General features: G+C 43.8%; 3 protein-coding genes across 5 annotated transcripts; 1 reads left to right on the forward strand and 2 right to left on the reverse strand.

The window, feature by feature from the left end:
• Positions 1-945: 945 nt before the first annotated feature.
• Positions 946-7,652, reverse strand: efemp2b (EGF containing fibulin extracellular matrix protein 2b). 2 transcript variants are annotated; one of them, XM_014129160.2, is made up of 11 exons: positions 7,469-7,652; positions 7,324-7,362; positions 7,177-7,225; positions 6,703-6,915; positions 5,202-5,324; positions 3,821-3,937; positions 3,503-3,622; positions 3,212-3,331; positions 2,868-3,006; positions 2,526-2,721; positions 946-1,884 (listed from the first exon to the last, which is right to left on the reverse strand). In XM_014129160.2, exons 1-11 carry the CDS (start codon positions 7,571-7,573, stop codon positions 1,723-1,725), a joined length of 1,383 nt encoding a protein of 460 aa, XP_013984635.1. In that variant the 5' UTR covers positions 7,574-7,652; the 3' UTR covers positions 946-1,722. The 2 variants fall into 2 exon arrangements, with proteins under 2 accessions (XP_013984635.1, XP_013984636.1); XM_014129161.2 differs by lacking the exon at positions 7,324-7,362 and having other exon boundaries at positions 7,469-7,633.
• Positions 7,653-10,971: 3,319 nt separating this feature from the next.
• Positions 10,972-22,129, reverse strand: LOC106563507 (acidic fibroblast growth factor intracellular-binding protein B). 2 transcript variants are annotated; one of them, XM_014129159.2, is made up of 11 exons: positions 21,418-22,129; positions 20,825-20,917; positions 20,402-20,600; positions 17,140-17,266; positions 16,679-16,779; positions 16,286-16,419; positions 14,428-14,536; positions 14,225-14,288; positions 13,753-13,839; positions 11,234-11,331; positions 10,972-11,154 (listed from the first exon to the last, which is right to left on the reverse strand). In XM_014129159.2, exons 1-11 carry the CDS (start codon positions 21,779-21,781, stop codon positions 11,085-11,087), a joined length of 1,446 nt encoding a protein of 481 aa, XP_013984634.1. In that variant the 5' UTR covers positions 21,782-22,129; the 3' UTR covers positions 10,972-11,084. The 2 variants fall into 2 exon arrangements, with proteins under 2 accessions (XP_013984634.1, XP_045545986.1); XM_045690030.1 differs by lacking the exon at positions 21,418-22,129 and having other exon boundaries at positions 20,825-21,386.
• Positions 22,130-22,598: 469 nt separating this feature from the next.
• Positions 22,599-23,755, forward strand: dipa (Delta-interacting protein A). The gene is given in 1 exon segment (NM_001146455.1): positions 22,599-23,755. A coding segment is annotated over 1 exon segment (558 nt). The 5' UTR covers positions 22,599-22,632; the 3' UTR covers positions 23,191-23,755.
• The last annotated feature ends 1,943 nt before the right edge of the window (positions 23,756-25,698 follow it).

Genomic DNA, 25,698 nt, shown 5'->3' on the forward strand with positions numbered 1-25,698 from the left:
TAAATTCAGGCTGTAAAGCTGAACTTCCGTGATGCGGATTGAATAGGGCCCTTTATTGACTGAACCAATTTACCAACTTTTAAGTTGGTACGCTGTAGGCTATACATTTAAAAGACATTTAAACCTGAAGTTACAGTAATTTGGCAATTTACATGAAGATTTGAATCTACAGTAACTGCAGATATAAATATACTCCATTGTGGTAGTATATAGAAACAGTGTCCCTTGTATTGTAAGAGCGCTCTATGGCTTTTCATTCACTGTAGTGTAAATGCATTTATCTGTCTGTACTGAAAAGCAAACGTGGCAGAGTGAAAGAAAGAGTTTGAAAAAAGGTCAGCAAAGAACCCATTAATGGGCCTTAATTAAGCAGAATAGAACCCATTAATGGGCCTTAATTAAGCAGAATAGAACCCATTAATGGGCCTTAATTAAGCAGAATAGAACCCATTAATGGGCCTTAATTAAGCAGAATAGAACCCATTAATGGGCCTTAATTAAGCAGAATAGAACCCATTAATGGGCCTTAATTAAGCAGAATAGAACCCATTAATGGGCCTTAATTAAGCAGAATAGAACCCATTAATGGGCCTTAATTAAGCAGAATAGAACCCATTAATGGGCCTTAATTAAGCAGAATAGAACCCATTAATGGGCCTTAATTAAGCAGAATAGAACCCATTAATGGGCCTTAATTAAGCAGAATAGAACCCATTAATGGGCCTTAGTTAAGCAGAATAGAACCCATTAATGGGCCTTAGTTAAGCAGAATAGAACCCATTAATGGGCCTTAGTTAAGCAGAATAGAACCCATTAATGGGCCTTAATTAAGCAGAATAGAACCCATTAATGGGCCTTAGTTAAGCAGAATAGAACCCATTAATGGGCCTTAATTAAGCAGAATAGGAGGTAAAGCCACCAAAAGGAACACCATTCATCCAAATGTTGGTTTCATTTCTTTTAATTTTAGTAACATGTCAAAACAACCGTAAATTGTAAAAAAAATAAAAAACGACATCCTTGATGGAGAGAAAGAGAACACAGTATAACATGGGTTGAAATGGTAGCCTTGAATGGATGTTTTTATCCATTTCCTTGGTAACAAGATAATGTCCCTCTATTTAACTTAGCTAGTCTTCTGTGCAGCAACAGATTATTGAAAATATGGTGAAGAGGCTAGATACCAACTATGGTGAACACAAGGTGATAATCTGTTAATCTGGTTAATCTGTTAATATAACTGTCTGGGAATATTACTGATTGAACTGGCTTAAACTATTGGGATGTACCCGTGTGCCAGCCATATGCACCCTGTCCCAGTGTGCCATGCGTGTGTCCGTGTGTGTGTGTCAGAGGAGTCTGGTAAAGGGAGGGAATAATGTCTGGAATGGAATAAATGGAACAGTATCAAAAACAAGTTTGACTCAGTTACATTTATTCAATTCCAGCCATTATAATGAGCCTGTCCTCCCATTTAAAGTGACACCAGCCACCACTTGTGTGTGTGAATGTGCGTGAGGATGTGTGTGGTGACTCACAGAATTATGGAAGAATGGTTTCACAACTAGCTTTTCCCCAGGCAGTTTTTTTAAAGATACATAGCAGTATAGCAGTAATGAGTCTGAGAAATGTTTGTCTCATGTCCTTAACAATTTTCTTCTTCTCATTTCTCTCCCACCTCTATTTCTGTTTGTGCTCTCTCTCTTTACTCCATCTCTCTCCTCAGAAGGTGTATGGTCCTACAAAGACAGACAGTCGTAGGGCAGAGCTGGTCTGGTAGCTGATGAGGGGGTTGACAGACACCATCTCCAGATCCACGGTGTACTCTATTGGACCGGTCACAGCACGGGCTAGGACCAGCATGGCACTGATGTTGTTCATTTGCTGTGAAAAGATAGAGGGAGGTGTAGTGGCATTGTGTGAGTGTGCAGGACTGAATCATCATTTTAACTCAGTATTCTGTCTTCAAAATCAGTCCTTTTTGTTCCCCTACTACTGCAGTAGGCAGTATTAGATGTTAGGTCTTGGTAAGTATTTTTGTGTAATATGCAGACATCTAGACATTCTGTTTTGTTCTTGACATGCATCCAACCCTGTGGTCTGGTACGTATACGACCATGTATGGCTGAGATTGGGACCCGTTCTCACAAGTCAACCCTGTAGCATTTAACTCCAAGTATTACAACACACAGGGATATTCAGGAGTTGGTGTTTCTACACTCTTTAAAAAAAGGGTTCCGAAAGGGTTCTTTGACTGTCACCATAGGAGAACCCTTTTTGGCTCCAGGTAGAACCCTTTTTGGTTCCAGGTAGAACCCCTTTGGGTTCCATGTAGAACCCTCTGTGGAAAGGGTTTTACCTGGAACCCAAAAGGGTTCTACTTGGAAGCAAAGGGGTTCTTCAAAGAGTTCTCCTATGTGGATAAGAGTGTAGTGTAGTGAATGAAACTGGTCTACAGTTAACACATGTAGTGGAGAGAAAATAGTTGATACTCTTAGAGCTGCCTGTATCTCCCACCCACTCACCCGTATGTAGAATTCCCCATTGTGGTCCCCAGAGCGGATGCGGAAGGTGTTGTAGACTCCAGGGTAGATGCGGGTGGCCTGGATCTGGAAGATGTCTGAGGGGAGAGAGCGCTCTGAGGTGATGCTCATGTAACGGTGGACGATGGAGAAGGGGAGGTCACGACACTCAGGCTTGATGACCGGGCAAACACAGCGGCTAGAAAGACAGGGAAGAGGGGGTTAAATAACCTGTCTAGTGCTGTCTGTGTGTCATTTCCTGGAGGGATTTTTAGACTATATGCGGTTGTGTGATAGTGAGGTTATGGTACTGAGTCTGAACATGTGGAGGAGGATGCTACTCACTTGTCAGACAATAGGGTTCTCGACAGCACATAGGGCTCTCGACAGCGGTTGGAATCGGTGCACTGATAACCCCCATGGATGTTAATACAGGTCTGGCCCTCTCCACACTGGTCTATGTCTGTTTCACACTCATTCACATCTGGAGAGGGGGAGAGACGGAGAGAGGGAGAGGGGTAGAGGGGGAGAGAGGGAGATGGGGAGAGATGGAGAGAGGGAGAGGGGTAGAGGGGGAGAGAGGGAGATGGGGAGAGATGGAGGGCAGAGGAGAGAAAGAAGAACATGGAGAAAGAGATATAACTTCTCACATTTGTCAGTTATAAATAGCGTATTCTAACGATGTTTACCTTGGCAGAGTCTGGTGCCCTGTAGCTGGTACCCCTCTGGACAGATACAGGAGAACCTCCCTGGATCGTTAACACACTGGAACTGGCACATGTAACTGGAGTAGCTGCACTCGTCTACATCTGCACAGAGAGCAGGAGCGACAGACAGATAGAGAGAAAGACAGTCAGGGAAGGGCACATGTAACTGAAGGGCTGGATTTTAATAAACATTCTTTGTTTTCATGTTGGAAACCCTACAGCAATATAGACTGACAGACAGGAAATAGCCAATGAGAAAATCAGGCCCTTTACCATTGCATGAGTGTCCGTCTGGTCCCAGCTCGTAGCCCGGTTCACAGCGACAAAGAAAGGTGCCATACGTGTTGTAACATTTCTGCTGACAGGGGGCGCCCATCTCACACTCATTCACATCTTGAGTTGGATATTGGATGTTGTAGGGTTAGGGTTATGTTGTAGTAGGGTGAGGGAGAGACCAGCAGGCAGAGAAGAAGAACAAACAGTAACCATCATCAAATATATTGTGAGGTAATGAATTCTAGTTCAGTGTTTGAAGTTTGGATTTCAGTTTCTGCCAGTTTCTGCCAGTTTTACTCATGTAAAGGGACTTACCCACACATGAACGGTTGTTTCCAGCCAACTGAAACCCAGGCTCACACTCACAGGAGAAAGAGCCAGGTACGTTTACACAGCGATGCTGACAGTACCTGTATCTACACTCATCAATGTCTGCGAGGAGAGGACGAAAGAGAGGATGTAAGATTCTGAGGTTGCGTAGGGGAGAAGAGGAGAGGACGGAAGAGAGGAAGTAAGATTCTGAGGTTGCGTAGGGGAGAAGAGGAGAGGACGAAAGAGAGGATGTAAGATTCTGAGGTTGCGTAGGGGAGAAGAGGAGAGGACGAAAGAGATGATGTAAGATTCTGAGGTTGCGTAGGGGAGAAGAGGAGAGGACGGAAGAGAGGAAGTAAGATTCTGAGGTTGCGTAGGGGAGAAGAGGAGAGGACGAAAGAGAGGATGTAAGATTCTGAGGTTGCGTAGGGGAGAAGAGGAGAGGACGGAAGAGAGGATGTAAGATTCTGAGGTTCGTAGGGGAGAAGAGGAGAGGACGAAAGAGAGGATGTAAGATTCTGAGGTTGCGTAGAGGAGAGGACGGAAGAGAGGATGTAAGATTCTGAGGTTGCGTAGGGGAGAAGAGGAGAGGACGGAAGAGAGGATGTAAGATTCTGAGGTTGTGTAGGGGAGAAGAGGAGAGGACGAAAGAGAGGATGTAAGATTCTGAGGTTGCGTGGGGAGAAGAGGAGAGGACGAAAGAGAGGATGTAAGATTCTGAGGTTGCGTAGGGGAGAAGAGGAGAGGACGAAAGAGAGGATGTAAGATTCTGAGGTTGCGTAGGGGAGAAGAGGAGAGGACGGAAGAGAGGATGTAAGATTCTGAGGTTCGTAGGGGAGAAGAGGAGAGGACGAAAGAGAGGATGTAAGATTCTGAGGTTGCGTAGAGGAGAGGACGGAAGAGAGGATGTAAGATTCTGAGGTTGCGTAGGGGAGAAGAGGAGAGGACGGAAGAGAGGATGTAAGATTCTGAGGTTGTGTAGGGGAGAAGAGGAGAGGACGAAAGAGAGGATGTAAGATTCTGAGGTTGCGTAGGGGAGAAGAGGAGAGGACGAAAGAGAGGATGTAAGATTCTGAGGTTGCGTAGGGGAGAAGAGGAGAGGACGGAAGAGAGGATGTAAGATTCTGAGGTTGCGTAGGGGAGAAGAGGAGAGGACGGAAGAGAGGATGTAAGATTCTGAGGTTGCGTAGGGGAGAAGAGGAGAGGACGGAAGAGAGGAAGTAAGATTCTGAGGTTGTGTAGGGGAGAAGAGGAGAGGACGGAAGAGAGGAAGTAAGATTCTGAGGTTGTGTAGGGGAGAAGAGGAGAGGACGGAAAACAAACAAAGTAAAAAGCCTCAGAGGAATAAAGAAAGTGAAACGTGAGGTAGATAATGCTGTCTCACCCACACACTCAATACCAATGTTACTGTATCCATCTGGACACTGGCAGCTGTAGGTGCCCACAGTGTTAACACACTGCTGGCTGGGCTGGCAGTCATGAAGATCGAGTACACACTCGTCCATGTCTGAAAACACACACACACACACACACAGTATAACCTTTGACTCAGTAGAACAAAGAGGGCAGGCGAGGTGTTCATAGTGAATCATTCCACCCTGATCCCTGTTCTTACTCACAGTGCTCCATAAAATAAACCAACACTTACACACTCACACTGTCCCTTCTCCCACTCAACACTTATGGCCAGCCTTCCCAGTCTCTGTCCAGGCTTGTGACTCACCCAAACATCCCTCCCCATTGGCCTCACCTACAGAGCACTCCCATTTGGCCTCACCTACACAGCCCTCTCCTTGGGCCTTACCTACACAGCCTTCCCCCTGGACTTCACCTACAGAGCACTCCCATTTGGCCTCACCTACACAGCCCTCCCATTTGGCCTCACCCACACAGCCCTCCCCCTGAGCCTCACCTATACAGCCCTCCCATTTGGCCTCACCTACACAGCCCTCCCATTTGGCCTCACCCACACAGCCCTCCCCCTGAGCCTCACCTACACAGCCCTCCCATTTGGCCTCACCTACACAGCCCTCCCATTTGGCCTCACCTACACAGCCCTCCCATTTGGCCTCACCTACACAGCCCTCCCATTTGGCCTCACCTACACAGCCCTCCCATTTGGCCTCACCTACACAGCCCTCCCATTTGGCCTTACCTACACAGCCCCTCCCCCTGGGCCTCACCTACACAGCCCTCCCATTTGGACTCACCCACACAGCCCTCCCATTTGGCCTCACCTACACAGCCCTCCCCCTGGGCCTCACCTACACAGCCCTCCCATTTGGCCTCACCTACACAGCCCTCCCATTTGGCCTCACCTACACAGCCCTCCCATTTGGCCTCACCTACACAGCCCTCCCCCTGAGCCTCACCTACACAGCCCTCCCATTTGGCCTCACCTACACAGCCCTCCCATTTGGCCTCACCTACACAGCCCTCCCATTTGGCCTCACCCACACAGCCCTCCCCCTGGGCCTCACCTACACAGCCCTCCCATTTGGTCTCACCTACACAGCCCTCCCATTTGGCCTCACCTACACAGCCCTCCCATTTGGCCTCACCCACACAGCCCTCCCCCTGGGCCTCACCTACACAGCCCTCCCATTTGGCCTCACCTACACAGCCCTCCCATTTGGCCTCACCTACACAGCCCTCCCATTTGGACTTACCTACACAGCCCTTCAATTTGGCCTCACCTACACAGCCCTCCCATTTGGCCTCACCTACACAGCCCTCCCATTTGGCCTCACCTACACAGCCCTCCCATTTGGACTCACCTACACAGCCCTTCAATTTGGCCTCACCTACACAGCCCTCCCATTTGGCCTCACCCACACAGCCCTCCCCCTGGGCCTTACCTACACAGCCCTCCCATTTGGCCTCACCTACACAGCCCTCCCCCTGGGCATCGTAGCCTACAGGACAGGGGCTGAAGGCCTCGTTGGACTCCACTGGCAGGATGGCCACTGATTGGCTGGATGGTTCAGGGGCGGTGATGACAGAGGCAGAGCGTGGGAGACACAGGTAACCACCATAGTGGTTAAAACACTTCATCTCCCCCTGGCAGGCCTCCACAATGGTCTGACACTCATTGATATCTGAGAGATGAGGTAAGAGACAAAATGAGTGAAAGGCAAATTAAGGAGATGGAGAGAGCAAGAGATGAGGAGGAATGTGTGAAAGTGCAAACACGTGAGGAGTAAAAAAACCTCAAATGAGGGTTGGTGATGAATATAACTGACAAAGGAAGCTTATTTACCATGATATTTTGGCTGTGACACCATCAGATCATAAGCACAGTGACATAACTTTCTCACACATCACTCTCTCTAACATTACAACCAAATTAATCCACCCACCTTTACAATGCTGACTCTCAATATCCCACTCATAACCATCTGTGCACTCCTGAGAGAGAGAGAGAGAGAGAGTGTTGACTGTATGCACTAAAGTGCCAGAGCATGCATGCACATTTACAATATTAGAAGAGGGACTGACTCACGTACATGGGGAATGAGCATTGTTATCGAGAGGTGTAAATGTTGCTGGGAGAGAGGCATAAAGTGGCTTTTAGAAGAGACAGAGTGAAAAACTGAGGAATGAAAAAGTAATAAGCAGGAAGAGGAGAAGTGAAGACTGACTCATCCTTACCGTGAGGCTGTCACCTTCAGGAGGAGATTGAGACTTTGTATGGTGGAAGAGGGACAAAATCACACACACACATAACAACACAAATGTTCTCTGCATACTACACATAAACACACACAAACAAACAAACAGAGAGCAGGTAGCAGACAGACAAACAAATGCTGTGGAGTCACTCGATCACAATCACACACCATAAATGTACGGGCAAAGACCAACAACACAGGGAGTGGAAGCAAAGTGATATTCCAGAATCTGGGAGAAAGACAAGAGAGCGAGAGAGAAATTAAGTTTGACAATGGCACAAACAGTGATACTTAGTATTGGTATATCATGTGTGCATGTATCCCAGTTCAGACTGTGGATGGGTTGTTTTCCATGTGGTGACCTGAACACGACAGCATTATGTCAAATAGCTACATTTAGGCCCATGCTTTTTTTATCCTGCGACACCAACGGTCACACCGGAAGACAGAGTAGACTGCCCCATGGTCTCATGCTTGAGTCATGTACTGCACAAGTAGAACAATGTGTGCTACTGGTCAAACGAGCACTTCAAAGAAAATGTGTCACACAATTATAATGGTTTGAATCGGTATTTCATAACTTGCCACATACCATGAAGTCCTCTGTTTCCACTTCAGTATAATGAGACTGAACCAGCATATCCAGTCACACGTGCTGATATTGGCAAATAACCACATCACCACTCTCTGAGAGATTAACGCAATTAGGCTGGCTCCAAGAGGGCTGTGAACTCCTTTCCTAAATTCCACACTACCATAGACTAATGGTGCCAGAGATATGACCTCAATGGCCTGGGAGGGCACAGGTGCAGGTATACAGACACCACATGAAGCTGTGCGTAACTGGATTCAGCTCACAGCTGTGCATAAGCTTTTATTAGTCCATGATACATTTTTCCAGAGGTTTTATTATTGTGCAATAATGTAAAACAGACTTGAGCTTAATATTAATCCATCCCAAAATCAAATGTGGAAATGTACACCTGTTTGTTGTGGCCATTCTTGTCCCTAAAGCCTGGCTGGTAACAAGATGAACAGATGAGCCTTCTCTTTCAGAAGGGTTTTAGTTGGTAGACAGATCCCTTTCCTGCAGTCAATGACCAATTGCGCCATCTAGTGTCCTCATGGATGGAACGTAGTTAATAGTTGTCATCATTTCATAAAAATCTGCTGTTTCTATGTCAAACAGTTGTGTTATATTTCAGTCTTCTGAGATGTATATAAAGTGTAATATTGGGATGCAAACTCAAAATGTTATACATTTCAACATGGTACAGGTGTCTTCTTTTTGTTAAACCCATAACCATGTATGTGATGTGTACACTTTTGTTTCAAAGTAGATTTGTTTTAAGACTACCAAGAATCACTCTGTGTGATCCTGATTTAGCACACTGCAGTAACAGGTTTTAAGAAGAGCTTATATTTAGCAATTGATCAATCATTTCAATAAAAGTTGCACTGCAGAACTACACAGTACATTTTATCCTCAAAGCCAAAAATAAAATGGCAGAAAACAACATAGTAGGATCTTTATTTGATCACCCTGTTGAAGGAGAACTTTCCTGCAATGCAGAACATGTTTAACTTGTAGCGTATTTGAGGTTTAAATAGGCTTCTGAAGATTGTCATTTCCACTTCGAAATGTCAGACTTGATTTACAGAAAATGTATCAACCCTTGCAAAAGTGTCCATTAATTATAATTCACATAATAATTTACATTTCCTGTTGCTGCATGATTATTTTCCTGCTGTATCAAACTGGCTCAAATGAAGATCCTATATTTGTACTACAGCAGGTTCAAGGGAAGAATGAATGAAGAATGACGTTACAACCTACGGTACTGTCTTTCTATGTAACGTATTGCATATTTGTTTTTACATTCTACATTCATAAATACAATAACATTTTAAAAATCTAATATTAAAACACATCAGACACAAATATAAAGGTAAATGCATTTTTTTTTATCATACTCACTGATCAGTCTTCCTCTAGTCCACAGTTCAGTTCACTTGTATAATGTTGCAAGTCCTTGACACCCTTTCACAGTTTATGCTCACAGAAAATCTTTGTCAAGATGCAGGGCTATAGTACAGCTGCGTGGGCTGTCTCTTCCTCACTTTCTCTCTCCTCTTTTTTCTTAGTGATTTACAGGTCCTGTCTTTTAGGTGTCTGTCCTACAAGTAGAGCAGTAGATTGCAGCAGTACGAAAATGTGTATGTGAAGCAGTGTGAAAGTGTGTTTGTGAAACAAAGTGTTTGGGGAGAAAAAAAGGGGGCTGAGCTAGAGAAAGGAAAGGGGGGGAAGGACAGCCCATTCTTACCCCCTAAGCCACATCCTTGCTGCCCAGCCCTAAACCTTCTCCTCCTTCAGCCTCTTGTTTAGCCATGTCCTCTGTCTATTCCTCTCTCTATCTGGGATTCAAATTCCTGGTCTGCAGCCCAAATTCAACATCCATTAATCAACCATGCAGGGACAATAGTGGCATGAAAAACCAACACTGCACTCTAGGGGAAAGGACATACCTGGATTCAATAAAACCCAGTCCTTAACTTATCATTCTTCCTCTGCTCCCTCTGTACCTCTGAGTGCCATCCATCCCTGCCCTCGCCTGCCCCCTCTTATTCTCCTTCTGACACAGTTGGATATTTACTGTCTGGGAAGAAGGGGGGCCCAGAAGAATGTGGAGACAAATTAACAAGCAGACACAAAGAAACAAGGTTTAACAGTTAAAGACTGCAGGCCACTGTTTCTCCAGCATACACACCAGTGTGCTCATGTTCAACATGAGAAATCCCTGTATTGCACCAGAGTGCAAATGCCTCTATGCATTCGAAAAGTGAGCTGATTCAAGGGCAAAGAAACTGTGATTCCATTCCCTAAGTCCAAGTTATCATTAGGAAAACGGGGACACTTTGTCAAGGGAATTTCCATGACCATTTGGCAGGATCGGGGCAGGACAGCTGTCCTAATGAAGGGGTTTTATAGGGCAGTAAAGTCTCAGTTCAGACTCAAATCCCCCTCTGAGACAACCCTGACCAACTGTAGCCCCCTGCTGCTAACCCACCCCCTTAAAACACACACACATGGACTAAGACACACACACACACAGACCCTCACATTTTCACAAACATATACCAAACAGCTGAAACATCTTTCTAAAACAAATATGTTTACTTCATTTAAGTCACAATTTACACATCACAAAAGTATTCAGTTCATTCAGTATATTTACAGGGGGACTGACTGAAGAGATCGATGGAGACAGATAGTTAATTTTGATCAGGGAGAGGTGGAGAAGTGGACTGCACTGGGCTGAGGTAGTTACGAAAAAATGCCGGAGGGAAGACAGATTCACAGTAAGATCAATACAGATCACAGGCGGCCGGTGGAACCTTAATTGGGGAGGATGGGCTATTAGTAATGGCTGGAACGGAATAAATGGAATGGTATCGAACACATCAAATAAATGGTTTCCACGTGTTTGATACAATTCTATTCCCTCCGTTCCAGCCATTATTATGAGCCATCCTCCACTCAGCAGCCTCCTGTGATACAGCTCAAACAGGAGAGGAGGTCCAGACCAGGGATCTACCTATTCATGGTACATTTGGAGGATACAGCTTTTGATGACGCCCATGTATCTGTCCCAAATCATCTGGTGCCTGACGAGAGAAGAGATGAAGTATTACAACAACATTAATGACTGTATAAACACACACACACACACACACACACACTAACCTGAACGTGCCAAGACAGTGAGCGGCATTGGTGTAGTGAGTGAGGAAGAGTGTGATCTCTGCCACTGTCCATCTATCATATCGACATGGCTCTATGATCTAGGAGAAGAGGAGGAGGACATAAGGCTGTTAGCTGAGATTTCTCAATCTTATCAGGACAGGGGAAAATAAACTTAGTCATAGGAAGATAGTCAATATCAGGGCAGTAGACACAGAATCTATTCCACAGAAAGGTCCAACTGAATACTATACCAACAAGATTTTACCAAAAAGTACATCAGTACATTGCCAGATATACTTCACAGCCATCTTTACGATCATGTCTAGTTTGTTTCTACAATCTATAATGCCAAACAGCGGAATACACTACAACAAGTTTTAGAAATATCTTAAAAGAGGAATTGTCACATACAGTACCAGTCAAAAGTTTGGACACACCTACTCATTCAAGGGTTTTTCTTTATTTTTACTATTTTCTACATTGTATTAATAATAGTGAAGACATCAAAACTATGAAATAACACATATAGAATCATGTAGTAACCAAAAAAGTGTTTAACAAATCAAAATATATTTTATATTTGAGATTCTTCAAAGTAGCCACCCTTTGCCTTGATGACAGCTTTGCACACTCTTGGCATTCTCTCAGCCAGCTTCATGAGGTAGTCACCTGGAATGGATTTATATTAACAGGTGTGCCTTCTTAAAAGTTAATTTGTGGAATTTCTTTCCTTCTTAATGCGTCTGAGCCAATCAGTTGTGTTGTGACATGGTAGGGGTGGTATACAGAAGACAGCCCTATTTGGTAAAACACCAAGTCCATATTATGGAAAGAACAGTTCAAATAAGCAAAGAGAAATGACAGTACATCATTACTTTAAGACATGAAGGTCAGTCAATACAGAACATTTCAAGAACTTTGAACGTTTCTTCAAGTGCAGTCGCAAAAACCATCAAGCGCTATGACGAAACTGGCTCTCATGAGGACCGCCACAGGAAAGGAAGACCCAGAGTTACCTTTGCTGCAGAGGATAAGTTCATTAGAGTTAACTGCACCTCAGATAGCAGCCCAAATAAATTCTTCACAGTTCAAGTAACAGACACATCTGAACATCAACTGTTCAGAGGAGACTGCGTGAATCAGGCCTTCATGGTCGAATTGCTGCAAATAAACCACTACTAAAGGACACCAATAAGAAGAAGAGACTTACTTGGGCCAAGAAACACGATCAATGGACATTAGACCGGTGGAAATCTGTCTTAAATTTGAGATTTTTGGTTCCAACCACCGTGTCTTTGTGAGACGCAGAGTAGGTGAACGGATGATCTCTGCATGTGTGGTTCCCCCGGTGAAGCATGAAGGAGGAGGTGTGATGGTGTGGGGGTGCTTTGCTGGTGACACTCAGTGATTTATTTAGAATTCAAGGCACACTCAACTAAGCATGGCTACCACAGCATTCTGCAGCAATACACCATCCCGTCTGGTCTGCGCTTAGTGGGACTATCATTTCTTTTTCAACAGGACAATGATCCAAAACACACCTCCAGGCTGTGTAAGGCCTATTTGACCAAGGAGAGTGATGGAGTGCTGCATCAGATGACCTGGCCTCCACAATCACCCGACCTCAACCCAATTGAGATGGTTTGGGATTAGTTGGACCGTAGAGTGAAGGAAAAGCAGCCAACAAGTGCTCAGCATATGTGGGAACTCCTTCAAGACTGTAGGGGCCTCCCAAGTGGCGCAGTGGTCTAAAGCACTGCATCACAATGCTAGCTGTGCTACTAGAGATCCTGGTTCGAGTCCAGGCTCTGTCGCAGCCGGCCGCGACCAGTAGACCCACGGAGCGGCGCACAATTGGCCCAGCATCGTCCGGTTTAGGGGAGGGTTTGGCCGGCAGGGATGTCCTTTTCCCATCGTGCTCTAGCGACTCCTGTGGTGGGCTGGGCGCATGCACGCTGACGCGGTCGTCAGGTGTACGGTGCTTCCTCCGACACATTGGTGTGGCTGGCTTCCGGGTTAAGTGGGCATTGTGTCGAGAAGCAGTGCGGCTTGGTTGGGTCGTGTTTCGGAAAAGACGCATGGCTCTCGACCTTCGCCTCTCCCGAGTCCGTACGGGAGTTGCCGCAATGAGACAAGACTGTAACTACCAATTGGATACCACGAAATTGGGGAGAAAAAGGGCAAAAAAATATATATATAATAAAAAAAATTAAAAATCATAGACTGTTGGAAAAGCATTCCTCGTGAAGCTGGTTGAGAGAATGGCAAGAGTGTGTCATCAAGGCAAAGGGTGGCTACTTTGAATAATCTCAAATATAACATTTATTTTGATTTGTTTAACACTTTTTTGGTCACTACATGATTCCATATGTGTTATTTCATAGTTTTGATGTCTTCACTATTATTATACAATGTAGAAAATAGTAAAAATAAAGAAAAACTCTTGAATGAGTAGGTGTGTCCAAACATTTGACTGGTACTGTATGTCATAACACGTTCATTGGCTATTAGAGGTGTACCTTCTCCACAAGGTCGATGAATAAATCTCTGACATCTTTGGTATGTGTAAGTTTAGATGCAAGGTTTATCAGGGCTCTAGAAAGATTCTGTGTTCAGAGAGAGAGAGAGAGAGTGAGGTAGGAAGAGAGAGTAAAAATACATTCTTACAACCTAACAGATTGAAATTCCTTCCATTTTGTCTTATTTCAGTAGGGGGAGGGATGTGGGATGTTCATTTCAATCTGAATAGGAATCAAAGTCTGAAATGTTAGACTATTTGATACCTATTACACTAGTTTCATATAACTTTGATATATTTTACTGTAACTTATTAATTCATCATAATTTAGACACTTTGAATTGAAATTAACTATTATTTTTCATGCATTGGCAATATTGTACTTCACTGCTGGTTAAAAACAACTCCAACTCTGATAAGTGCATTTCTTAGTCTCTGTACACATTAATAGCAATTATCAGTTAGTTGCTCACTTTGAAGTTAACCTCCATCAACTTGTAGACTTTGATCTTTCCCCGCAGAGCAGCACACACCAGGCTAAGAGAGCGAGGAGAGGAGAGAAGAGAAAAAGAGTCAAGAGGGGGACCAGCAAAGACATCAAAGGCTGAATTGTTTTTAGAACTCTCAACATTAACCCACACAAGCATTTTCCTACACGTGTTTACACCCATCGTACATTTTATGTTGGTCCATCATGTCTTTGTCATTAACCAAAACCTTGAGATCTTTCAGTTCATGCAGAAACTCTTTCTCCAGGTCAACATCCATATCCTCCATCATGCTATCTGTGAAGAGAGAGGGGAAAAAGTAATGGGATATGGTGCTAGAAAGCCAAGTACGTCCAGCGTTGATACCTCATAAAGCAGGGGTCTCCAACCTTTTTTTTAGCATGAGAGATACTTAAACATTTTTTTTTAATTATGTTGTGAGCTACTCATTTTTCTCTAACTTAAAAAAAAAAAATGATTTCCTCATTTCCCCTGCAACTCTTTCCGGGGTCCTTATTTGTATTATTTTTTCATTTACCCTTTATTTAACTAGGCAAGTTAACTAGGATTTGAACCAGGGACTGTAGTGGCGCCTCTTACACTGAGATGCAGTGCCTTAGACTGCTGTGCCGCTCGGGAGCCAATTGTACAAGAGAAAGTAGTGCACTATGTTCTCTGTCAAAATACCTGGTAAAATAATGGTTAACAAAAAAACTCTAAGGGGGTCCCTATAAAATCTATTTTTTCCCCCCCAAATTCAGTTGTGTATTTTCCTGGTTTGGGATTTTTGGGGGTTTTCACTCTCAACATTACAATTGTTCATAGAGAAACAACGACATTGGATGTTCTGCATTGATGTCAATGCTTAAATCACAACATAATACCATTTTGTGGGGGTCTTGAAGAAAAGTAACATATTTAGATTTGTGAGTCTAATTCCCCTTTAAATGCGCATCTGGCCCTTGTTCTGTACTACTGCTGCTCATTTCATGGCAGAATTTGCAAATAATATACAGTACTTACTCATGACATACCTCTGCCAGGTAAGCCTATATCACAGTTAACATTTATTTGAGAAGGTTTTGGGTAAAGTATTTCTGTCAAACCACAAGATGGTTATCACATCAACTGGCTACTAGGGATGGGCATTTCGAGTCTTTTCTGTGAGCCGAACCATTTGGCTTCGTTCACTTAAAATAGCCATTCATTTGGCTCCCAAACGACGTTAATCTCTCATTTGAAGCCTAAAACGTTGCCTAGCATCATGTCATATCGTGAAATGTGAGTTCAAATAAATGTTTACCTGACCAAATTATTAGATTGCCTGCAAAAAAAATGTAAGATAACATTTTACACACTGAAAAAATTAGCGTGAACCACGATGAGGCTCTCTCCTCACTATAGTGTTATTGCACTGAGGAATTACCATCTTCAGAGAACGTTTTTAGAATTTATCTGCAGATAATCGATGTCTGGAGCTCAAATAGTAAAAGTATGCAAATCAGGGAGCCAAATTAACTTATTTTTCACATATGTGATTCAGCTTCTGGCGTTCACCAAAAAGAGCTGTTCAAAAAGAGCTGTTCGTGAACGAGCCATCACTACTAGCTACAAAAGGAGTGATAGACAAATGCCGGCACCACACAGACCTAAAGGGGCAATATTGATGGAAATGAATTGGCAGATATTGTGTTAGGTTTGGCTTTTTAAGCCAATAGTGACTAACCAGGGGTGGGATCATTTCTATGTTAGATAGTAGCTGGAAGCTTGCGGTGTCTGATAAGTTATGACAGTTTGCGGTGGAACACAGAATTGTTTGGCGAGCTACTCATAAGCTACTGGTAGCTCGCAATCGATCTGTTGTAGACCCCTGTCATAACGTAACTACTTCCACGGGCCAAATAAAACTGTTTTTGACAAGAGCTTTGGGTTCAAATAATTATTTCTACGATATGATTTTTTTCCCCCGGGACTGACTTCTTTGCATTGTGTACTACATTTAGCTGCACTGTGCCATCAGTGACTGGTCAAAGAGTTGCATCTTACCCACTGCTCCTATTGTCCAGTAACTGATGAGCTGGCCTGCACAGAAGGCAAAGTCTTGGAATGAGAGGTACTGTAGCTTCCTCTTTCCTGTCTCAAAGCGGCTATTTGCAAAAAACACAATGGCAGCATAGTCCCTGCAGGGATAGAGAAAAAAGTGAGAGGGAGGCACAGTAGGTTGGCAGGCCTGAACCCAAGGAAACTAACACAGGCAATTATCCTTTTTTCATCCATCATTCTATAAACCATTAAGTCAATTAGTCTACAAACATAGACCCATGTATGCTATTCCCTGTGAATATATAAATATTACTAGAGTTATGGTTGACAGATCTCTTTCGCTACACTATTTCTGTTTCTCCTTCCTTACTCCTCCCACTCTGTTCTTGTATCCACCTTGCCAGTGTGTCGGAGAGCAAGAAGTGATGCTGTATGTTCTCCACTAGTGGGCCCTTGAGCTCCTCCACCACTTTGAACACCCGCTTGAAATTGTCAAACTGGAGAAAAAGACAGTAAGACGGACAAAGGGACAGAGAGACAGACAGACAGAAACAGAGATGTGCTTCGTGTTGGTATGCTCTATATCCAATGGCTTTTGTACTTCTGATCATGACCTCACTATAAAAGCCCCACGGTTGGCAGGCAAATCCCTCTGCATGACAGTGCTTAAACTGGACAGATAATTCAATTACAGAGCAGTGCTGTCCAGGTAAGGTCCTGGCCTGTCCTTTTCCATTTAAGCTGCTCTTGAGTGTCAGGTTCTTCTCAAGCTGGGAGTTGTGTGTTAATACAGTCAGGAGTCACGCTATATTAATGTAGCCGCTTCTCAATGAGTGTGGTGTTTGAGTTAGTCTCACCTGTCTCCTGCAGCTCTTCAGTGTGATCCCTGTTTTACAGCTGATGTCATCCAGGTCCTTTTTGGTCCCTTTGGAGAGCTTTTTCCCCAGCACCTCTCTGGCAAACACACTGTCAAATTCATAGTACCTGCAGAAAATAACAACACACTGGTTAGCTCTAAAACATGGGGAGGAAGGGCTAATAAACACACACACACACAGTATTTGCATATGGTCCTGAGCAGTGGAGGTTCCTCAGAGAAAGAAGGGGAGGACCATCCTACTAAGTGAATTTCACAAAAATAAAAATAGAGAAACATAAAAGCTTTCCTTTTTGGATAAAACTATACTAAATATATTCACACCTCATCAAATAACTGATTAAAACACATTGTTTTGCAATGAAGGTCTACAGTAGCCTCAACAGCACTCTCTTGGGTAGCACCATGGTGTAGCTGGAGGACAGCTAGTTGACTTTAATACAAACACTAGGAGGCTCATGGTTCTCAGTAATTACACTACATGACCAAACGTATGTGGACACTTGCTCGTCGAACAACATCCAAATTCATGGGCATTAATATGGAGTTTGTCCCCCTTTGCTACTATAACAGCCTCCACTCTTCTGGGAAGGCTTTCCACTACATGTTGGAACATTTCTGGGGGACTTGCTTCCATTCAGCCACAAGAGCATTAGTGAGGTTGGACAGTGATGTTTGGCGATTAGGCCTGGCTTGCAGTCGGTGTTCCAATTCATCCCAAAGTGCTCGATGGGATTGAGGTCAGGGCTCTGTGCAGGCCAGTCAAGTTCTTCCACACTGATCTCAACAAACCATTTCTGTATGAACCTTACTTTGTGCATGGGGGCATTGTCATGCTGAAACAGGAAAGGGCCTTCCCCAAACTGTTAGAAGCACAAAGTTGGAAGCACAAAATCATCTAGAATGTCATTGTATGCTGTAGCGTTAAGATTTCCCTTCACTGGAACTAAGGGGCCTAGCCCGAACTATGAAAAACAGCCCCAGACCATTATTCCTCCTCCACCAAACTTTACAGTTGGTACTATGCATTCTCCTGGCATCCACCGAACCCAGATTCGTCCGTCAGACTGCCAGATGGGGAAGCGTGATTCATCACTCCAGAGTACACGTTTCCACTGCTCCATAGTCCAATGGTGGCGAGCTTTACATCACTCCAGCCGACGCTTGGCATTGTGCATGGTAATCTTAGGCTTGTGTGCAGTTGCTTGGCCATGGAAACCCATTTCATGAAGTGCCTGATGAACAGTTATTGTGCTGATGTTGCTTCCAGAGGCAGTTTGGAACTCGGTAGCCACCCGGCACAGCCAGAAGAGGACTGGCCACCCCTCATAGCCTGGTTCCTCTCTAGGTTTCTTCCTAGGTTTTGGCCTTTCTAGGGAGTTTTTCCTAGCCACCGTGCTTCTACACCTGCATTGCTTGCTGTTTGGGGTTTTATGCTGGGTTTCTGTACAGCACTTTGATATATCAGCTGATGTAAGAAGGGCTATATAAATAAATTTTATTTGATTTGATTTAGTGAGTGTTGCAACCGAGGACAGATGATTTTTACGCACTTCAGCACTCGGCGGTCCCGTTCTGTGAGCTTGTGTGGCCTACCACTTCACGACTGAACCGTTGTTGCGCCTCCATATTTCCACTTCAGAATAACAGCACTTACAGCTGACGGGGCAGCTCTAGCAGGGCAGACATTTGACGAACTGACTTGCTGGAAAGGTGGTGTCCTATGACGGTGCCACGCTGAAAGACACTGAACTCTTCATTACGGGACATTCTACTGCCAATGTTTGTCTACGGAGATTGCATGGTGGTGTGCTCGATTTTATACACCTGTCATCAATGGGTATGGCTGAAATAGCCAAATCCACTAATTTGAAAGGGTGTCCACATACTTTTGTATATATAGTGTATGATGACATCCAGAGGATGTCCTCAAACCTATCAGAGCTCTTATAGCATGAACTGACATGTTGTCCATCCAATCAAAGGATCAGAGAATGAATCTAGTACTGAAAGCATAAGCTACAGCTAGCTAGCACTGCAGTGCATAAAATGTGGTGAGTAGTTGACTCAAAGAGAGAGAAATACAATAGATGAACAGTTTTGAACAAATTAATTTCTTAAACAATGAAGGACAAGCAGGAGAGAGAGAGAGAAAGAAATAAAGAGAGCGAGGGAGAGATATACTGTAGCTATATTTTGTAGTGTTTTTTTCTTCTTCATTTACCTTTCACTTCCTTAGCTAATGCAGCAAATTTAGCCTACTCAACAACCTGACTCAAACAGAGAGGAATGCTATTTATGTTAGCTAGCTGGCTTAGGCTATCCAACACGGCAACTCTTCCAATCAAGGTAAGCTTTCGGTTTTATTAACTTATTTCCAACGGGGCCCGCCAGTGTAACTACTAAACTGCTAGCTATAACATTACACTGTACTGCGTGATTGTACACATGGATTGGATTGTGGATTAACTAATGTGTTAGTTCTAGTTTTTTGACTATAACGTTAATGTATTGACAACGATGTAGGCTGTGTAGCTTTTAGCGGACATGGTATGAAGGTTTGGCTTGGAGAGTTTTTTTGCACCTGGTCACAGACAGTTGTTGTGTTGTGCCCTAAAGTCCACAAGCGAAGGGGAAAGGTGAGAGGAGGAGAATACATAGATGCGAGAAGGAATTATACAACGAGCAAAGTGATGATGCTGTATGTGGCTGCTTTGAAAGTGAACTGTGTTTGCGGGTGATCAGGGGTGTATTCATTCCACCGATTCTGTTGTAAAACGTGTCTTAAATGGAAGGAAACAGAATGAAACTGGGAGGGAACTACCTGAATTTGTCCAATAACTGTTTAGACTAATGATTACACCCCAGATCAGCTAGAAGCAGTATTGAATGAGTCACTGTCTGTCACCTTGATTACTCTGTGTGTCTCTCGACCTGTACACCTATGTGATAAACGTTAATTTGTAGGCTAGGTTGTAGTAACCTCATGATGGGTATAGGGAAAATGTTTGTATCATGTAGTAGTCTGAACCTATCAATGTTACTTACACTGAGCTGGGTGAATGGAATATGAATGACAGTCATATGCTGTAATACAAATATGGCCATGCTCATTAAAACAAATACTCCTCCCTAATCTTGAATGGCACCAACCACCACTGGCCCTCTGTCTATTTCTAAGTTTCCACACAAATTGCCCTTGGCTTTGGGAACAATAACAATTTATGGAATTGAACACACACCTTTCAATGAGAATTCTCTGGTTCTGGGCCGGGATCTGATACAGCAGCTGACTGCCCAGTTTGGTGGGGGAGTGTAAGAGACGCTCACACATCTGGAAGGTTCTAAACTGGTCCATGGTATCGCTGGTCAGCACCTCTGCATTTGCCTCATATTCCAATAATGCCCCCTCATCCATCCTCACCTTCACTGCATCACTCACTGTGGGAGAGCAAGGCAGAGATGGGAGAGAGACAATAGGATGTAGATGATGTCACGGTCTGGTCATTGTCATTCTATTGTGTAGGCATCTGTGATTTCAAAACAAATAGGTAATATTCATACAGAAAAATCAATATATTCCTCTGTCACACAGTGTCACCACAGCGCAGTGTCACCACAGCCATGTCATTCCAAAGTCTCAACAAAATAGGATAGAGACAAACCTGTGAGGCCATCCAACCAAAGCTGATAGACTTCCATATCCATGATAGTTGTGTTCCCCACAAACACATCCAGTTCCATAGACATCTTGTAGGCTAATGAGGAACCAAAAAGACTGCAGAGAGTTCATTTAAGAACGACTATGTCGAGTAGTTAAAAAGAGTAGTCTACACACAATCAGAATGATCTTGGTAGCCTTTTATATCTACAGAGCACCAGGTAACCTGGCGGTTAGAGCGTTGGGTCAGTAACCTAAAAGTCGCTGGTTTGAATACCCGAGCCAACAAGATGAAAAATCTGTCAATGTGCCCTTGAGCAAGGCACTTAACCTTAATTTGCTCCAGGGGTGCTGTACAACTATGGCTGACCCTGGAAAAGAACACATTTTACTGCACTTATCCGGTGTATGTGACAATAAAAAAATATATACATTATGCCTCACTACTGATAGACTGCAAAGTGGATCCACTGAGGGTCATGTTTCTAGGTGAAGCTGGCACAGATGACCCATTTAAAAGGGTAGTCACACCGGGTCACTATATTGTGCCATTATGTAACATAGCCATTTTAGGAATAACAAATAATTATACTTTACCTTTAACTATTGTTATGTATCTGTCAAGTCGAGGGGAAACCGTAGCCAGCAAATATATTGCACCAGGCACCGTTTGGGTAAACAGCATCTGCAAACGCGTATTATTTATTGCGCAGTTAAAACGTTGGGTTCTGCAAAGAATTAGAGTAAAAACAGCGTATCGAATTTGCATAGACCTGCATTCAATAGAACACTGCTTAAAAACGCTATCCTTATTGTGAAATAAAAGCGAAACGACAGATGGGGTCGCTGACAAGTAAATTGTGTCTCCTCTCAAAATCCACAACAGAAAGCGCAACTTTGTTTCTCTTTGCTGGATATCTCTAGAGAATAGCACATTGGATACAAGGCACTTTACTGCCATCTACTGCTGTGGAGAAATAGTTTTTTCCGGGGGTGGGTTTGTACTGTTTTCTAGCTAAATATCACTGGACGAGTTATTTGAAGGGAAGTCTTTATCGCACGCAATATGACGGGCACTGCCCATTGTCCTGAAATTGACAAATTTATGGAACGTTCCATGGTTTTGAAATTAGCAAAATGCTGGGGCTGTCCATGGTGCTGAAATCAGCAACGTTCCTATGTAAACAGTTCAAGGTGGGAGTGTCTACTGCATGGGAGATAAGGTAGTGGGTTGAGAAGGCGGTCTAGGCCAATATTTATAGTTGTTCCATTATATTTGCCTAAACTAAACACTCTATGAGTACGATATATTTCTTAGGTGACTTGAGCTGGTTTGTTCCACAAATCTGTATGCGCATTGTTTCCTCTGTCCAAATATTACTGCGCGTTTATCTATCTGTGGACTGGACTTGAGCGCCACCCTGGCGAAAGTGAGAAAATACCGTGTATTTTTACATCAACATTAGCCTACTGGTGACGAATTTTTAAGAGCCATTTTATTACGCGCTTCAGAAGAGGCATCTATACAAATCGCATAAAACGCTACATAAAACGCTCGTTTCACTTCAAATCGTGAAAATGACAATGGCAGAGGCAATGTGGGCAAAGGCTTGTTTTGCAAGACATACTCGGTAGCGTTGAGGATCAGAGCACCACAATTGAAATCATCATTTTGTAAGCATTCCATTACCTATTTTATTACTGTTTCTTATTTCCCAAATTGCCATATTTTCCATGCATAGTCGTTGAGCCGCACTCGCATGACACAAAATGTGCAGCAACAGCGAGATTGACAACCGAGAGCTCTCTAAAATGTCCGACGAGGATTTGATGTCATTCTCCAAAAAAGACATCTTGGCCAGGTTACGCCAAGAGGAGGCCAACAAGATGACAGCCCTTATACAGCGAGGGCGATTAATTAAAGAGGTTAATAAACAACTGCAGGAGCATTTACTCGAAATCAGGGAACTCAAAGTAGTCAATAATAGGCTTCAAGAGGAGAATCAAGAACTGCGAGAACTATGTAGTTTCCTGGATGATGACAGAATGAAAATAAAAACGCTTTCCCGAGAGTGGCAACTTTTTGGACACAACGCAGCCAAAGTGATGCGCGAGGACGTGGGTGGACATCTGAAGAAGTTAGCTGATTTGGAACGCGTGCAAGATGGATTGGTAAAGGAGAATTTCGATCTCAAGGAACTGTGTGTTGTTCTGGAGGAGGGTTGTGTCAGCAGAGGTGATTCCAGTCCTGGCGGGTCGTCCGAGTTGAGTTTACAGTATTTTGTGGCCCGGGACTTTGGAGACGGAAGTTCCAGCGCTGGGAGCATCGGTAGTCCAGATCCTCTTCTAGTCTGTTCCCCCGATGAATGAGATGGTATCAACAAACTTCTTCTATCAAATATAAAACATGTTGTTAATCTCACCTCAGGTCACATAAAAGGGGAATGGGTCGTTTTTATAGTCTATGTTATAGATTTCTAGCAAAATATCACAGGCCACGTTCTTATCGCGCATTCAATATGACGGAAGCTGACCATGGTGCTGAAATAAGCAACATACTGTACATCCGACATGGGACTGCTTTATCTCGAACTGTTTTATATTGACTGTTGATGGGAATTTGTATTCTTCAGTTCTCTTTTATTAGTTTGCATGGCACATGTTCAATCTTCCCTTGCAGTTTTCCGTATTGTTCTTCACACAAATAGTGTTTATTTTCCCTCCCTCCATTCATTCAATATCACTTTTCTCTCTGAATATGAAAGCATTATCTATCCTATCCTTTGAGCTGGTTAGCCTTTTCTAAGTCGTGTCTGTGCCCCTTATAGCATGTCATAGTATTTGTAATACAAAAAAAACGAATTGTCCAAAACTTTATTGTAATGTGAAAACCCTATTGTTTTTACCCTGTTTTGATTAAAAGATGACAATAATGATCTGTAACAGCTTGTTGTTTTTACATGACCCCCATTTGGGTAGATTAGAAGCAATAATGCATGATGGTGATGTTTTGAAAAACCCAACTCCCAGTCTCCCAGTTGTAAGACTTTCTTAGGATGAAGTGGATGAAGGAGGCATTCATTATTGATCCAGGACCAACTTCAGGTGCAAGGTCTAGGCCAATACATGCAAGATATTGGGCTTGTTCAACATTGCAGCTGACTCTGCAGGTGACTGCCAACTGTTTGATCTACAAATGACCATGCATCATAAATAACTACTCATTATTATTTGTAGATCATTCAGTATGTTCAGTGACAGCTGTTGGAAGTGGAGTAAACGATGTGGAGTGGAGATTGCACTCAAAAGGGAGATGGGGGCAACTGCAGTAACTCCTCAATCTCAATGGGGATTGAGGGCAACTAGTCACTCCACCCGGTCTCAGTGAGGGGGGTGTGTGGGGAACTGAGCCAGCAGAGATTATCTAATGTTATATCAAACTCATAGCCAAGTCAAATATGTATGCCTTTTAAGATCTACACACTGAATAAGGCTGCAAAGCCTATATGCAATATATTTGCAATATATTTTTGAGTGTGGACCCATCATACCTTTTTGCTAAAATCATCTACTATCAGATGCAGATTTTAGTTACAGTTACAACAATCTTCATCCCAGAGTAAAAATATTGACTGAAAATGTGTATTTTTGGTTTGGAGGTAGTGGATAGTGTTGAAAATGGTCCACTTCAATGCACTGGAAACATATATATATATATATATATATATACTGCTCAAAAAAATAAAGGGAACACTTAAACAACACATCCTAGATCTGAATGAAAGAAATAATCTTATTAAATACTTTTTTCTTTACATAGTTGAATGTGCTGACAACAAAATCACACAAAAATAATCAATGGAAATTCAATTTATCAACCCATGGAGGTCTGGATTTGGAGTCACACTCAAAATTAAAGTGGAAAACCACACTACAGGCTGATCCAACTTTGATGTAATGTCCTTAAAACAAGTCAAAATGAGGCTCAGTAGTGTGTGTGGCCTCCACGTGCCTGTATGACATCCCTACAACGCCTGGGCATGCTCCTGATGAGGTGGCGGATGGTCTCCTGAGGGATCTCCTCCCAGACCTGGACTAAAGCATCCGCCAACTCCTGGACAGTCTGTGGTGCAACGTGGCGTTGGTGGATGGAGCGAGACATGATGTCCCAGATGTGCTCAATTGGATTCAGGTCTGGGGAACGGGCGGGCCAGTCCATAGCATCAATGCCTTCCTCTTGCAGGAACTGCTGACACACTCCAGCCACATGAGGTCTAGCATTGTCTTGCATTAGGAGGAACCCAGGGCCAACCGCACCAGCATATGGTCTCACAAAGGGTCTGAGGATCTCATCTCGGTACCTAATGGCAGTCAGGCTACCTCTGGCGAGCACAGAGGGCTGTGCGGCCCCCCAAAGAAATGCCACCCCACACCATGACTGACCCACCGCCAAACCGGTCATACTGGAGGATGTTGCAGGCAGCAGAACGTTCTCCACGGCGTCTCCAGACTCTGTCACGTCTGTCACGTGCTCAGTGTGAACCTACTTTCATCTGTGAAGAGCACAGGGCGCCAGTGGCGAATTTGCCAATCTTGGTGTTCTCTGGCAAATGCCAAACGTCCTGCACGGTGTTGGGCTGTAAGCACAACCCCCACCTGTGGACGTCGGGCCCTCATACCACCCTCATGGAGTCTGTTTCTGACCGTTTGAGCAGACACATGCACATTTGTGGCCTGCTGGAGGTCATTTTGCAGGGCTCTGGCAGTGCTCCTCCTGCTCCTCCTTGCACAAAGGCGGAGGTAGCGGTCCTGCTGCTGGGTTGTTGCCCTCCTACGGCCTCCTCCACGTCTCCTGATGTACTGGCCTGTTTCCTGGTA

The sequence above is a fragment of the Salmo salar genome, chromosome ssa11 (assembly GCF_905237065.1).
Source record: "Salmo salar chromosome ssa11, Ssal_v3.1, whole genome shotgun sequence".
In the NCBI taxonomy this organism is placed as follows: domain Eukaryota; kingdom Metazoa; phylum Chordata; class Actinopteri; order Salmoniformes; family Salmonidae; genus Salmo; species Salmo salar.

Excerpts from the sequence above, each read along its gene's own strand:
- LOC106563507 (XM_014129159.2), bottom strand. The coding sequence starts at position 21,781 with ATGGCAGTAAAGTGCCTTGTATCCAATGTGCTATTCTCTAGAGATATC. Across the intron at positions 20,918-21,417 it reads ATACATAACAATAGTTAAAG|CCTACAAGATGTCTATGGAA; the intron begins GTAAAGTATAAT and ends GTTCCTCATTAG. Across the intron at positions 11,155-11,233 it reads CACTGTCTTGGCACGTTCAG|GCACCAGATGATTTGGGACA; the intron begins GTTAGTGTGTGT and ends TTCTCTCGTCAG.
- efemp2b (XM_014129160.2), bottom strand. The coding sequence starts at position 7,573 with ATGTGTAGTATGCAGAGAACATTTGTGTTGTTATGTGTGTGTGTGATT. Across the intron at positions 7,226-7,323 it reads TAACAATGCTCATTCCCCAT|GAGTGCACAGATGGTTATGA; the intron begins GTACGTGAGTCA and ends TCTCTCTCTCAG. Across the intron at positions 3,938-5,201 it reads CATTGGTATTGAGTGTGTGG|ACATTGATGAGTGTAGATAC; the intron begins GTGAGACAGCAT and ends CTCTCCTCGCAG.